Genomic DNA, 15,635 nt, shown 5'->3' on the forward strand with positions numbered 1-15,635 from the left:
TATCGAGCAAACGTCAGCTTATGAGATCAGTAACACTCCCGTTGGTAGTTAAGGAAGCTTCTAGACACAGAAGAGTGAAAGGAGTGTTACTCCTTGCTTTATCCCCCTCTGCTTTGAGTTTGAACCCTTAAATACTACTGGCGAGTCTCGAGTGTTGACCACACAGGTAGTTTGCGGACCACTTCTTCACTCCCGGTTTTTCGACTTCTAATGTGTAATGGCTAACTTTATCGAAATCCTTCGATAGGTCCAATGCTACTAGGATAGTCCTATTGTAGGGGCTGTCTTGTCTAGGCTCGCGGTTAATCTGTGTGTATGTCTTCAACTGCTATGGTGATTCTCGGCACTTTACGGCAACAATGCTGATGTGTAGTTTTAATCTTTCCTAATAAAGACCAAATGTTACACATTTACATTTAGTCCTATTGAAGAAAAAATTGCCAAGGAAAAATATATGGCAACATAATTGATAACACGGCCAACGACAGTCGGTTCTACGTAACCGGAACGACCCGGATTTATATCCGACCAAGGACTGTCACTTCAGCAGCATTCCTCGTATATGCGTGGGGAATGTTTATGCTACAACAACAACAACATACCACGACCACCGTAGTCGATTAGTTGTGAATCTGGGTTCAAAACTCATTTGGGAAATGAAACATAAAATCATAGAAAATTGTTTTCTAATGGTGGTCACCCCGTGGCAGGCAATGGCAAATCTTTGAAAGTATTTCCACCTATAAACGACCATCTGCCGCTCGGAGTTCGCATCAAGTTCTGTTATTGAATTAAGTTATATTCGTTTCTTTGACCCCATCCGAAATTTGTGGGATCATCCTTTGTAAGATATATGTACATACATATGTACGTATGCATGCTACAAAACGGAAGGCAAGATAGTCCCTTGCATATATATATAATTAAATATTATAAAATAGTGTTGCTACTGACTAAGGATATGATTTAAAATATTGTATACACCATGCCCCACAATACTTTCAAATCTAATTGTATTATTGAAGATGCCACAAGTCGAAGAAATGTAAAATAAAATTATGTATATATGTATATCAATTTATTTTATTCTTTTTTATTAGAAAATATATCGCGACCCGAACTGTCTCATATATAAATCCATGTATATCTGAGGCCAGTCCTTCATGAGTTTCAACCAAAACATTTCGCTTAACTGCAACATGTAGCTGGTGTGGGATCCAAGCCAGAGCGTTTTGTGATGGAGAGTCGCGTGAACTCCTCAGCCGTAGTCGGATGAATTCCAACAGTATTTAATAGAATTTTCATTGTGAGACCAGACCTGAAAACAAACAACTTCTTACAAAATATACATACTACATAATAGACAAGGAATCTTACTTTACAGCAGCGGCGAAACCCTGCATAACCTCGCCGGCCACTGGACCAACATAATGTAATCCGAGTACTTTTTGATCACCATTTCTTTCGGCAATAGCTTTAAGATAGCAATAACGAACGCTTTTTTGAGGTATGAAGAACTCTGTTGGCTTGTAGAAACCATGAAACACCTCAATGTTATCTTCCCCATATTTTTCGGAAGCTGCTTCTTCCGATAACCCAACGCACGAATATTCTAATGGGGTGAATACAGTTGTTGCCACATTGCTGTAGTCCATCAATTGCGTTGAGCTACCGAACAGACGACGCGCTAACAAACGACCAGCATGAATAGCGACGGGTGTCAGTTCCAATTTGCCGAGCAAAATATCACCCACAGCATAAATATGAGGGACATTGGTTTCTTCTGCGTCGTTAGCGACAATTTTATCATGCTTTACTTCAACGCCAGCTGCACTTAAGTTTAAGTCATCAACTAAACCCTTGCGACCAATTGCAAAAAGCACTGTATCGAAGGTATCTGACCCTTCTTCACCGGTTTTGGAATTTGACCACTTCACAAGAAATCGGCCATCATTGGTTTTCTCAACAGCCTTTGGCAAGGTGGTGAACAAAAATTTAACTCCACGCTCGACCATTGAATCTCTTATAATGCCCGCCATTTGCTGATCAAATTCACGCAGCACAACAGAGCGCACCATAACGGTAGCATCGTAACCAAGTCCCTTAAGGAAGCCTGCGCATTCTAGTCCAATGTCTGAAAATATGTAGTTAGATTTACAGTTTCGAATATGTATTTATATCAGACAAATGAGGAAAAGGTATAATTTAACCATTAACATCGCATCCAATAAAAATGAGATTTTTTATTTTGGTCCGTAACCAAAGTGGTGAATCTTTGCCACTACATTATAAAAATGCTCCTCAGTCAGGAATATAAGCGAGAGATAAAAATAATTTTCCTTCCCATGTTTACGAATGTACATATGTACATATATGCAAGCACAATTTACTGTGCTAATGAATGCAGATATAATTTGAGTGGGAAAACTTTAAACTTTTTTCTTTTGGTAAAAGTAAATTCTGAAGCATTTAATTATTTTTATCATAACGTGTTAATATTAATTTTGCAAAATATTTAATGTATTTATTTTAGTTTTCTATAATGCACAATGGTTCCAGTTGTATCAAACAACGGCCCAAATCGTTTTCTCTGAAACTAAATGAGATTCCGCAATGAAACTTGACACTCATGAAAATGGGTACCAAAACTACGCCTGCCTTTAATATAGCGGTACTTTTGGAAAGTAACTACTGGATCCAAATTGCTAAAAGTTTAGATTCAGAGTGGATTTAAGTAAAAAGTTTAGTTTTTAATGAATTTTGCGAGATTGGCGGAAGGGTTGGTAAAGCCCTTAAGATGAAATATATCCCAAGAACCGCTGACCGCTCAATTTAGTATTGGTGTTAGCTTCACTTAAAAGCTCTTTGCAACTTTGAAATCAGACAATAGCCATATAACTGTATTTTAGAACGATATCACTTCTGCGATATTTCACTATGTAATTATGAAAGATTTTTTAGGTTTGTACAATTTACATTTCTGGCCTTGGGTACTTCTAGTGTTGTCAGGTGTCATCTGAAGCTTCCAATGGCAAATTTGACATATTTCACCAGACACGTATTCAGACCTTTTTGTACTCATTATACCCATTTTAGTGTTGTTTACAGTGGCAAAAAAAAAATTAAATTTAACCGTGAATAATTTCGTTCGATTATTTTTCACAATTTCCGATGTGGATGAGAAAGACAACTAAAATAATTATACGGCGAGCAAGCACCGTAAAAAACTGGTACAATGAATTTTCTCACGGTCGTTGTTCGCTGACCGACGAGTTCCAAAATCAGTTGTTGTACCAGAAAACATCGATGCCGTCAAAATTTCTACAAGCTCCTAAAAAGCATTTTCAGACATTCTGTAAAATGTCTGAAATTTATGATCATTGTAATCATTTGTGTAAGCAAAGGTCTGAAATTTGTAATCATCCTCTTGTAACTCCCTTGTGCCAATGAACAATATGCTGTTTGAGTTATTCCTAATGTACGGATACACCCAGTGCCCCTATTTTCTTTTATTCCTTTTCCGATGGAGAAGATAATACAATAAAATAAATTCCTCTTTATCGCTCGACATATGGGCAACTCGTACTTGTACGATATCTAGTTGCATTGTGTGCGGAAAAGCAAGCGTATCGTAATCATCGCTCCAAAAAAAAAATAATAATAATGTAGTGCCGCTGACGATACGACCCGTGTGCGGAGGCCCTTATTTGCTGGTGTCGAATAAACAAAATACCACTTTTTTGATTGGAGAGTACAATTGTTCTCCCCACAGTATTTGAAGAGGTCAGCATTAATATCAACTCTTCTCTCTTTGTAGGTGTCGCTTTCCGCACGATTGAATTTGTTTTAACGATTCTTATCCAAGGTTTTTTTTTATCAAAATTGCTAATAACCATGTGCGTTACTTAACGATACTATTCAAATTGGTCACGTAATCGATAAAGAAAATATTCTTATGATAATGGTTATTGATAACCAGAAAACTATTTTGAATGTTATAATGGTAATTCGTAATCAAAAAAATGTCTTCACTTACAACCAGCCCCCACTACCAGAGTCTTTCCTGGCTCCCGATCCAAACTAAAGATGTCATCACTGGTTATACCATGCTCTACTGCTCCAGGAATTTCTGAATATCTTGGCCGTCCGCCCACCGCGATTAAGACATTTTGAGCAGTGATAGAGCGTTCGGTTCCATTCTTCATCTTAGCCACAATTGTATGCGGGTCTTTGAAGAAGCCTAAACCATTTATGTACTCCACTTTTCTGTGAATATTGTTTAATAACAATTAGCGAAACCATATTGTAGGCCAAAATGTGTGCTTACTTATCTCGCAAGTCCACACGGGTCACCCAGTTGACAGATTTTATATGATTCTGCACCGCTTGAACTAATTTACTCCAATCAGGTTTTATCTTTTCTGGTTCCGGTATTTGCCAGCCATATGCAACTGATTCCTATAAGCATAAATATAATACAATTTAATAAATTTCGTTTATGACACATTAACATTAATATTTCGTACATGCACAGCTTCGCCTAAATGAGCAGCTTGATGCATCAACTTTTTAGGAATGCAGCCGACATTTACACACGTCCCTCCAAGGCCCCATTTAGATCCAGCCGGCGAGGGCTTAACATAGTCCAAACAGGCAACTCTAGCTCCTAGAGCTACCGCTTCTTTCGCACAGGCAAGGCCACCTGAACCTCCTCCAATTACAACTAAATCGTAATCGTAATCATCTGCAAATATGCATTTGTATAATTCTCAAATATTCAAGTTTACATCCAGTTTTAGTCTATGCTGACGCAAAATAATAAATATGTAAAAACTATCGTGAATCGTGGAGGATGTCAAGAATAGAAATTTAAAGGAAAGAACAAAAACAGTTACGTATATGGGTTATGTGTATGATGCATGTGACTACCATTCGATAGTGTCCGGATTCGGAACCCGCCGTGGGCATGAATCAGAAAAATTGTAGAAAAGGATATTTCGGTAATTATCCAGGTTATGGGACACATAAAAATTGATAAAAAAAAGTAGAGAGGGGACCATTCAAAAGTTATTAACAAACAACACATTTATAATGTGATTCTTTACTTTCACTAAATGCACGAAAGTATATACATTTAGGAGCCAAATTTCACGTTTTTTTTATATTTCTAAATACTCGGTAAATATTGACAGTAACTTAAATATATTGTTAATAAAAATATATACAATGTTTGTACCAGTTTCCCGCGTTTAGACTAACTTCACATTTTCTATGCCAAAATGATGTTCTAGTGGGCAGATTGGGGGTTTTTCGTAAAGTGTATACTGCCCTATTTCTAATCTAAGATTTTAGTTGCCAGAAATCAATAACTCCGCCCAAAGCTCCAAAATCAGTGGGCAATTACCTCAACAATCCGCAAAATTATAATCTTACCGTAGTTCTCATGTCTCAAAAAATTAATTCATGGCAGTCACTTAGCAACAACGTGATTAACACCATAAAGAAAAACTGTAAATATTCATGAAAAACAATTAGAACTAGCAGTCTTCCTGACTCTATCATTCTAGTATATACATAGTGAATAAAGATTTAAAGATTGCTGTTAACTAAAATTTTATTATTGTGAAATACACACAATGACTCGGCAGCTGTTGATTGCTCGTAGATATTACCCTGTTGTTCAATCTATAGGGCTCCCACTTCATACGTTAACGTCAATTCATTTATTCCAAGTAAATACTGGTATTATTATCGGCAATTGGAACTTACGTTTTTTAAGAGCTGGCGTACATGCAGTCATACTTTTTAACGCCTTGTCTGAGAAAGACCTTACGTACAATGCATTGCTTTTAAATGGTGACGTAGACCGCACAATTGTTATAACTTTCGAACTAAAAACCGTAAAAATTGGCATGTCTGTTATTCTCTATTAAACTAAGATAAATAGGCATAAATCCACTGGTATTTCGCATCAAAAATAAAAGCTCTAACGGGAAAAACACATTATAAATTAGCCAACAATGATTTGACATTTCACAGACATTCGTGGAATGCGGCCTGGAAAGTACGAAATTGCATTACATTCATTGGAATTGAATTCAATAACACATTTGCCGAAAGGTGGGAAAAGTTAGCAAGTCCGAAAAGATTGTACTTCGGAGTCAGTTTTCTGCTTAGGCACGAACTTAATTGTCGTCACATAAGACATTTACAACCTGTGTAGTGACGCATAATTCCCTTAGCACAGATTGTGAACCAAGTCATCATAATTTCCACATTATAAAACCAGTTACAAACACATCCATAACGTGTTAGCATTTACATCAAGTGTGGTGAAGTGAGCAAAAGCTTTTAAATGAATTCTATACTAATTACGGGTTGCAACCGGGGTATAGGATTGGGCCTAGTTAAAGCGTTGGTGAAATCATCAAACCCTCCACAATATATTTTTGCAACATGCCGCAATTTACAAAAGGCTACGGTAAGATTATAAGTTTTATTAACACGTTCTGTAAACACTTAAAAAATAAGTTACATTGACAAAACACATACTGTTTATTGGAGCCATTATTTGAGTATTTTTTAGTTCCTGCACCACTATTAAGTTTAAAACCAGGAATAAAATGACAACGAAATATTCACAGCGCTTCAAAATTACTTAAATTTATAAAATATAGTTTATCCAATAAGACACAAGATAAAAATTATTCACAAATTATATGTGGTCAACAACACAGCTCTTTATGCACAAATAGTTGAAAAATTCAGCTTTAAATAAACTTCACTTCCAATCTCACATCGCTTTTATGCGTATATTCCCGTTTGCTGAACCTCCAGTTTTCCATATTCCCATATTCCAGTCAATGGAGCTCCCAGATGTTTTTTTCTTCACTGAAGCAGAGTAGAAAGAGCTGCCAGAATAATGCAGATATTTTAATTCATTAAGTTCATGTATTTAATATTTGCTAAATTTACATTTATCCATAAACAAGTTTCTACCTAAATGCAACTAAATTTTAAATATTTTCTGCATTAAGAATCTAAAGGTTGAAAGCAACTATGGAATCTTCAAAAAATTGGGTAATTCTAACAACATCTGAGCGCTTTTGTAACAATCCACGGTTTCCAAAATTTATTGCACGATTTTTTTTAACTTCGTAAATCGAGGTGTCAAGAATTATAGACAAATATAACTTTAACATAAATAGGATAAACCTTATTTGAAACTACTGATTTCAAAATAAAGTGTGAAAAATCATACATATTTATTAAGTTTCCCAATTTTCCGGCATGTGTATTAGGTCCCAAGTGTTGTCAACAAAGTGAAACAAAAATTTTATAAGGCTTTAATCATTATGTGCATAATTCTGCACATTAGGTCCGAAGGGATTAAGCACTTAATCGCTCTTTTATTAGTTTACACGCTTAAATTAACACTTAAACTCAATGCTTACTTGCCAACAACTGTTTGTCCAGTGTTTACTTCCCTCGATTGAAGCCTCGTATTTATACCTGGCTACCAAACAAACGGCGATATTCCTCCACTTGAACACAAAAAGTAGTACCTGCTTAGGGTAGATTACCAAAAGCGGGTACTTATTCTGCACTCGATGTGTAACCTTTGTTTTACGTACTCAATGTAAAATACAACTGTACTGTTATCCATTATATGCAGTTAAAAATGCACCCCACAATTATATTCCGCTACGTCTTCGAACTCAGGACGCACATTCAGGACTACCGAGCTGAGCCTTTTCTGTACTCTTTCAAGCTTTTACCGAAAAGATAAATTCCATTAATTTTGATATAATCAAAACACTACCGATACAAAATCGTTCTTCTTTAAACAATAAATTAAATTCAATCACCGTACGGTACTTGATTTTTCCATTGTAGAAAATACTGTGACACGTCGATATTAAACGGCTTTTAATAATGAATTGCAGATTGAAAAGAAACTTCACATATGTGCATATGAAGAGTGGACCAACATAACAACTTCGACTTTAACCTTCAGCTGTAGTTTGACCTCCTTCGTCTAGGTGTCTAGGTGAATAGGGTCACCTTAGATTTAGTGGGGAAAGTTGGAGATTCCTCGCAGTGAAGAAGCGAGAAAGTCTGGAAAGGCAGTCGTTCTCCCTGGAAGAAAAGATTTTTAAATATTTTAATTTGCGAATAAACAAAAATAGTCCTAAATGTTAGCTGTGTTTTCTTACGCGCATATGCAAGGCAATAAGCGCACAGTTTTAATAACACTTGAAATAATGATGAAATCGGAGTTTCCAGGTTCCGTTTTATGGCTTTTATCGGCTTTTGCAATCTGCTCTATCGACTGTAAACGAACCGTTAACAGAGGAGACGAACGCTGATAACGTGCAACACACTTTAAGAATTCTGAAAACGATTGTGACATACATATGTACATACATACATATGAATCAATATACAGTTTTCTATTCATTAAAAACTTTTCTTAGCGCTTGCATTTTCTAGTTTGTCATTTACTTTAATATTTTATTTGATATTTGTTGAACAGAGATGCCAAATGTCTTAACGGATTATAGGCAATCGACGATGTACATACGTATGTATGTTTTCTTTGTGCTGCAAGCGCAGATGCATATGCAGAGAACGTTTAGTATAAAATAGATAAGTCTCAATGGTAAGAACGCAGATTTTTTGGGATATTTGATTTGTGAAGTCAGCTCGCCATAGACACATTTTTCACCGCGAAATAATAGCAACAGAAGGGATTGGTTAAATTTCACAGCAGTTGAGTATTATACGCATAAAATTAAGAACAAAGAATGCTACCGCTGTCGGCTAGCTTTTTTTATTTTTCATTTCATTGACAAATATTTCTTCTTGAATTATTTCATATTTCATGTGAAAAATCTTTCATATAAAGCCCAAAGAGGTAAACGCGCATTCATAAATACATCTTTATACATACATGCATACAAACTTACACACAGGAAGATGTCATATGTACGTACATACTGATATGTGAACTTACACGACTGCGCGCACTTGCCACAACAAAATCATTACAATTTAAAAATGCTCAAAAAATTCAGACCACACATTCATAGGTATAGCATTGTGCAGAAAGGTATGAATCATGAAGCAACAACAAAATTGTTCATAATTCACTTAGGATAATTTTTAGGCCTTTAGCATGAAGTATTATTATTCGATACACATATGAATTTTAGTATTTAAGAGAAAATCTATGTATTAAACCTTTGAAATAAAAAGGCTATATTGACTGATAAATTTTCGTTTAACAATTTGCGGTGTTGATCCCTGTTGTTATGAACACTACTGTACGTGAATACAACTCACAGAAGTTTCAGTGATTTTTTCAATATTAGATGTTTGGCACATTGGTCTTCATCCGAAAGCTATGTATGTACATATGCACAGTAACGGTCAAAAAAAGTCACACTCCTGCTTCAGAATAACATAGCCACCCTATATATATACATCCATATGTCTTTGTGCATGCTTCATCAATTGGAGAACCTCGTACATTATTACATACATATTAAATTAATAAATATTTATCTATTATGAGAGAAAAAAATGATGGCTTCGAAATTTTCCAACTACTTTCCAACTACTTGTCGCTGTTTTTGAGCATCTTACTGTATACATCCGCACACAATTGATACACAGGAGCTGCGACTGTCGAGCATTTAGAAGACATATTTACTTACGTGCACTCGCTATGATAAAAATTCACGAGTCACCAAACTTTGGCAAATAATTCCAAATAATAAGAAAAACTATTTTGGGTTGGCCGTCGTCAGTGGTTTATTCAATTTTAGATTTAGAATTTTTGTCAACATCGAGAAAAATTCGCATATGGAACTGCGCGTGAGGGGTGCACTTTGCTCCGCGAAATATGAGGTTGTCAGATAGGTCTGGTTGCTTTGTTTAAGAATTGTTTAATTTTTGCATATTTATACCAGTCTTTATTCACATACTTTGATATAAGAATATGTACTTTCATGCTATAAAATAAATACATATGTATATAGATAATCTTCTTCTCTTGATTGGTGCGATAACCGCTTAAACAATTTTTAGTAATTTTCAGTAGTTTTTTTTCGTGCTAACCGTCACCATTTGGACACACCAAGTGAAGCCAAGTCCTTAAAATAGGCATAAAAACATGTCTCTTGAAACATTTGTACATCAACTATCATTTCTTTAATGACGTAATTCAGTTCCAAGAAATGTTTACGAGGTTTACGTTTTGCACTACTTATAAAAGGGTCACATCATACATTTGTTGAAATTTCATTTCTTTTCTCTTGGCTTTCGATTCGTTGAATAACTAGGTTCGTCATCAGCTAGTGAAACTTAAAAAAAACCACATAAAAAATAATTTGCTATGGTATTTCCAATTCGCATTAAATAATTTTGTTTACGAACAATTTTTTAGCTGTTCATAATTTTTCATAGAGGAAAATTTGTATTAAAATTTTCGTGATCTTTGTCAGGTGATAGGCGGTGATTTTTTCAATTGAATCGGAAGAACAGACTCTAACCTTTCATTTATTTATAGTAAGAAAACCGAGCGGCCGTCGTAGCCGAATGCGTGACTACTATTCGGGAGTACGTAGATTCGAATCTCCGTGCATGAAACAGCAAAATGATAGAAAAAGTTTCTTCTAATAGCGGTCGCCCCTAGTTAGGCAAGGGCAAAGCTGCGATTGTATTTCTGCCATGAAAAAGCTCCTTATAAAAAACATTTGCTGTTCGGAGTCGGCTTAAAACTGTAGGTTCCTCCGTTTGTGGAGCAACTTCAAGACGTGCGTCACAAATAGGAGGAGCTCGACCAAACACCAAACAGAAGTGTACACGCCAATTATTTATTTATTTTTAAGAAGACCGAGCCAACTCATTATTTTTCTAAGGAAAATTTCGAGCGTTATATTTTATAATGGCATTTATTTTTACCACCAAAATGAGGCGCTCTTGAAAATGAAATTTGGATAGATACTTCGCGTGCAGCCTAAGGTCCGGTTTTTCAGTGTAAGTTTAGCTGTTTAACTGAAAAATTGAGTGTTTAAATTTATTTTGACTGGAAAGCAGACTGAAAAACTGACCCAAAGGACAAAGCGACCTAATTTTGGTAATTTTTTTAGACCAGCTGTAAACGAATTTCTAGTTTTAGGAGAAACGCTTAGAAAGATGGCACATCGGAATTTACCTGTAATCGGACACACTTTCATATGTACATGATACATATTTAGTACACATACATATATACTTATACATAAACATTCAAAATTTGAAATCGAAAATTGTTATTGCAAATAAATGACCACAATCAATTCTAGGAACTAATGGACTTGGCGAGCGGCAATCCCTCAATACATGTCATGGAAATTGGTAATATATTAAATATTATTTACTTGCAAAACTGATGATTAAACAAACTATTTGAGCTTAGTTTTTTCGGACCAATAATTTGTGGCTTCACAAATATTTATGCTTAGTATATTTCAAGATGGAATATCAAATAGAAATGTTAAATTACTAAGTGAAGAGTCAAAATAGTTTATTTTGTCAAAGGCTCACATTCTTACTTATATAAAAATCTAAATACATACATACAAATGTGTGTATGTATAGAAGTTTTCCTAATACGTATTTGGTTTTTTCAGATTTGAATAATTTTGATAGCTATACGAATTTAATAAGAAGTATAAGTGACATTGTAAAGGAAAAAGGACTGAATGTACTTTTTAATAATGCTGGCTTTGCTCCCAAATCTACTCGTATAACCACAATTAAGCTGGAGGATTTGATGCTGAGTTTGCAAACTAATACTGTTGCGCCTATAATGTTGACAAAGGTATTGAAATATTTACTAGAGTACAACCAAACATCGATTTTTAAGGCCGAAACGAACTTTGATCAGTTTCAGCTAAGGTCGAACCGAACCGATCATTTTAAACAGCACAGCAATATCGTTTTAGAAATCCACTATTTATATTAATAAAAAAGCAAAATAGGCACTCAAATCTCAATCACACTAATTTTAACTCGTAAGATATAATATAATATAATTATGTTGGTAAAATACAAAAACTTAGTTTTGCATGTGTAAATTTAGTAATTATTTAATACTCATACATAGTTGAGCAATTATATTGTAATGTAAAAACATTAGCTTATCGTCATTTCGTCTTGTTATTGGCACCTATCTGTGCAGAACCAATTAAACAAAAATGTTGGTTTGGATACGAGTATTGAAAAATGTTACAAAAACTAAAAGCTGATAATATTTTTGATAAAGAAAGTTTACAGAAATGTTCGGTTTACTTCGGCTCTCTTTGGTAGAAGTCGAACCGAAACTGAACTAAAATTTTGTGGCCGATCATTGCCAACACGAAACCAAAGCTCCACTGTTCTCCAGTAGGTTAGGTTAGGTTAGCCTGGTTGGCAATAAGCCGCGCATAGACCTTTTGGTCCCTAGCGATACCAGATGGAGACCGACCTCTATGAATACCTGAAGTAGACATCATGTAGGATATCAGCGCTTTTAGCGAATCTAAGTAGGGCTGGGAGCTCCGCTTTAGAGACGTCTTCCAGACCCTCAAACAGTGGGGCTCCCAGGCATTTTAGTCGCGTTTTTAGTAATGCCGGACAAGCGCACAGAAGGTGTTCTAAAGCCTCCTCAACATCCTCTCTGCATTTCCTGCATTTGTCCGTGTTAGCAATCCCTATCTTGTACGCATATGCAGCCAGTAGATTGTGGCCTGTTAGCATACCTATGATAGTTCTGCATTCCTTTCGCGAGAGCGTAAGTACGAATAGAGTCAGTTTTTTGTCGTTAGTTCTACACATGACTTCTGCTGTTTTGCATGTGGTCAAGTTAGTCCACCTAGCTTCCACTTGCCTTTTCATGTGGTCGTCCATTTCGTTGTATATTGTGTTTAGCGGTTTTGGTATGTCGTTCTCTTGATCAAATGGTAGCCTCACAGCACTTTTTGCTATCTCATCTACTATTTCGTTCCCCATAATGCCTTTGTGACCAGGTACCCAGTAGATATGCAGCCTATTGTTTCCGGCTAGCCTTTCTATGGCCTCCCTGCTCCGTCGAACATTTTTGGACTTAATACAATATGAGCTTATTGCTCTTATTGCTGCTTGACTATCCACGTATATATTAATTGTTGAGTTCTTTCTTGTTCTAGAGTAGGCTAGCTCCGCGGCCTTCCCCACAGCAAAAACTTCCGCTTGGAAAATACTGCTGTGGTCTGGCAGCTTGATATGCTGCCTTATTCCTAGTTTTGAGCAGTAAATACCTGCTCCCACTCCGTCTGGAGTTTTCGAGCCGTCTGTATAGATGTGAAAAGTTCTATGGCCAGGCTTCATGCCTTTGTGCCATCCCTCCTCTTCAATTCTCCAGAAAATACTCTTAAAACTAGAAATAATTACACAAATTCCCACTTACACACATTTATATATCCATAATATCAAACAAAACATGTACACATATTATTTTTAAAAATGTTCTTTAATATCTACATATCTATAATGTGCGTCCACCGTAGCCGAATGAGTTGGTGCGTGATTACCATTCGGAGTGCGAAATACGTTGGTTCGAATCTCCGTGAAAATGAAGAAAAAGTTTTTTAATAGCAGTCGCCCCTCGGCAGGCAATGGCCATAAAAAAGCTCCTCATAAAAAAATCTGTCGTTTAGAGTCGGCTTAAAACTGTAGATCCTTCCATTTGTGGAACAACATCAAGACGCGCGGCACAAATAGGAGGAGGAGCACGGCCAAACACCCAAAAAGGGTGTCAGCGCCAATTATATATATATACACATATATATAAATATATATAATGTGAGAATGACTGATGTTTCTTATTCTTCGTACCAGCGTGTGTTAGCGTGTTTTCTTGGGTTATGGGTTATCCAGCTCAGCATCCCGATTAATTCTCACAAGAACGATTGGATCATTTTTATGAGTGCTGAGAGTACTGAAAACTTCTGTTTTGGTCAAGGATGATAGATTGTCTATCAACAAAAAAACAAAAAACAACCTGCATTTGGAGGCTTTATATTCATTTACGCTTTCGCAATTTAACTCGCGGCACATCGATTTTATTAGTTTATTTAATTAAAAAATCACAATATTGCCAAGCCGTTCACTGAATGTTTACAAACAAGTAAGAATGCTAAGTTTTAAATGAAATATAGTTATTTATTTCAAAAAATCCCCCTCTACTTCAAAGCTCTTCTTACAACGATCCTCCAATAATTTTATACATCTCTGTATTCACTTTGCTGAAGTTTGAAGTTCTGTTCAGTTTTTTGTGGAATTGTTAATGAGGACGGCACTAACTTTCCGAGCAGCTTTTCCATATGTAAATCGTCATGTGTCACTTGTAGCTTCACAAACATTATCATACAGTTTACCTTTAAAACTCATTATATTTTTATGACTTTCTGTTACTAATAAACCTTTTAAGACGAAGAATTTTAACATCCATCACAACACACAAATTGCAGGAGGACCTTCGCGCCAGTTATGTATATTATATATAGTGTACATATATACCAATTCAGTATGTAAGGGTATATAAGAGTTAAATTACTTGAATCAATCAATTTTTGATGCTGATAACTGAAGTTATTTACATATTTATATACAATACATATAACTAAAAATGCACGTAATTATTTAAATACTTTAAGGCTTGCCTTCCTCTACTAAAACAAGCATCGGCAGCTAATGAAAAGGAGGAAATGAGTGTAAGACGCGCTGCTATCATCAATATGAGTTCTATTCTTGGGTCAATTGAGGCTAATACCGATGGTGCCATGTACGCATATCGCACTTCAAAGGTTAAATTTAAATACAATGTTTGAAAATTATATTTATTGCGTTTTATTATTTTTACACACAGTCTGCTTTGAATGCTGCTACCAAGTCAATGAGCATTGATCTTCTGCACAACAAAATTCTTTGTCTAAGTTTACATCCCGGCTGGGTGCGTACTGACATGGGTGGATCCAATGCACCTCTTGACGTGAACACCTCCTCCACTAAAATAATTGAAACCCTGTTAAAGTTTAATGAGACAAACAATGGTGGTTTCTATCAATATGATGGAAAGCGATTGCCTTGGTAAATAATTTTTATTGTTGTTTCTGATTACATATTGTTGTTGCTATATAATATCGAGGCTGTTAATATATTTAGTATATCGAATCCAAATAAATATATGTTTGTAAAGCTTTTTAGAAATCTTAACTCCACTAGACAATTTTCTGGATCATATATTTACTTACATAAATCAAATAATGGAATAAATATTTCATACATAGTTCATTCTGAACGCAGATGCTTTTAGTGTAAATGAAAATGAAGCTGATTTGAAACAATTTTAAATTTTATCATATTTACAGGTACTTTAGTTTCAAATGATGCCGGTTACAGACTTTTTATAGCAGTATTATTACAGTTTTTGGTAAAAAAAAAATGTTACATGTACATATTTAAAAACGGGTTTGAACATTTTTATCATTGAAAATTATTAAGCGCTAAAAAATATGCAAAAACGGCACGACATAAAAATCGGCACGCAAAAAAAATGCGCAAACCTA

At 35.4% G+C, this 15,635-nt stretch overlaps 2 protein-coding genes across 3 annotated transcripts; one reads left to right on the forward strand and one right to left on the reverse strand.

The window, feature by feature from the left end:
- Window positions 1-1,056: 1,056 nt before the first annotated feature.
- On the reverse strand, window positions 1,057-6,771 carry LOC129237251 (thioredoxin reductase 1, mitochondrial). Of its 2 annotated transcripts, none has more exons than XM_054871846.1 (6): window positions 6,553-6,771; window positions 4,527-4,744; window positions 4,328-4,458; window positions 4,037-4,266; window positions 1,378-2,134; window positions 1,057-1,318 (listed from the first exon to the last, which is right to left on the reverse strand). In XM_054871846.1, the coding sequence occupies exons 1-6, from the start codon at window positions 6,566-6,568 to the stop codon at window positions 1,189-1,191; spliced, it is 1,482 nt and encodes a 493-aa protein (XP_054727821.1). In that variant the 5' UTR covers window positions 6,569-6,771; the 3' UTR covers window positions 1,057-1,188. The 2 variants fall into 2 exon arrangements, with proteins under 2 accessions (XP_054727821.1, XP_054727820.1); XM_054871845.1 differs by lacking the exon at window positions 6,553-6,771 and adding an exon at window positions 5,770-6,030.
- Window positions 6,129-15,282, forward strand: LOC129237253 (C-factor). Its single transcript, XM_054871847.1, has 5 exons — window positions 6,129-6,481; window positions 11,352-11,403; window positions 11,679-11,869; window positions 14,724-14,873; window positions 14,936-15,282. Exons 1-5 carry the CDS (start codon window positions 6,356-6,358, stop codon window positions 15,158-15,160), a joined length of 744 nt encoding a protein of 247 aa, XP_054727822.1. The 5' UTR covers window positions 6,129-6,355; the 3' UTR covers window positions 15,161-15,282.
- The last annotated feature ends 353 nt before the right edge of the window (window positions 15,283-15,635 follow it).

Source organism: Anastrepha obliqua, chromosome 2 (genome assembly GCF_027943255.1).
Source record: "Anastrepha obliqua isolate idAnaObli1 chromosome 2, idAnaObli1_1.0, whole genome shotgun sequence".
Classification (NCBI taxonomy): Eukaryota; Metazoa; Arthropoda; class Insecta; order Diptera; family Tephritidae; genus Anastrepha; species Anastrepha obliqua.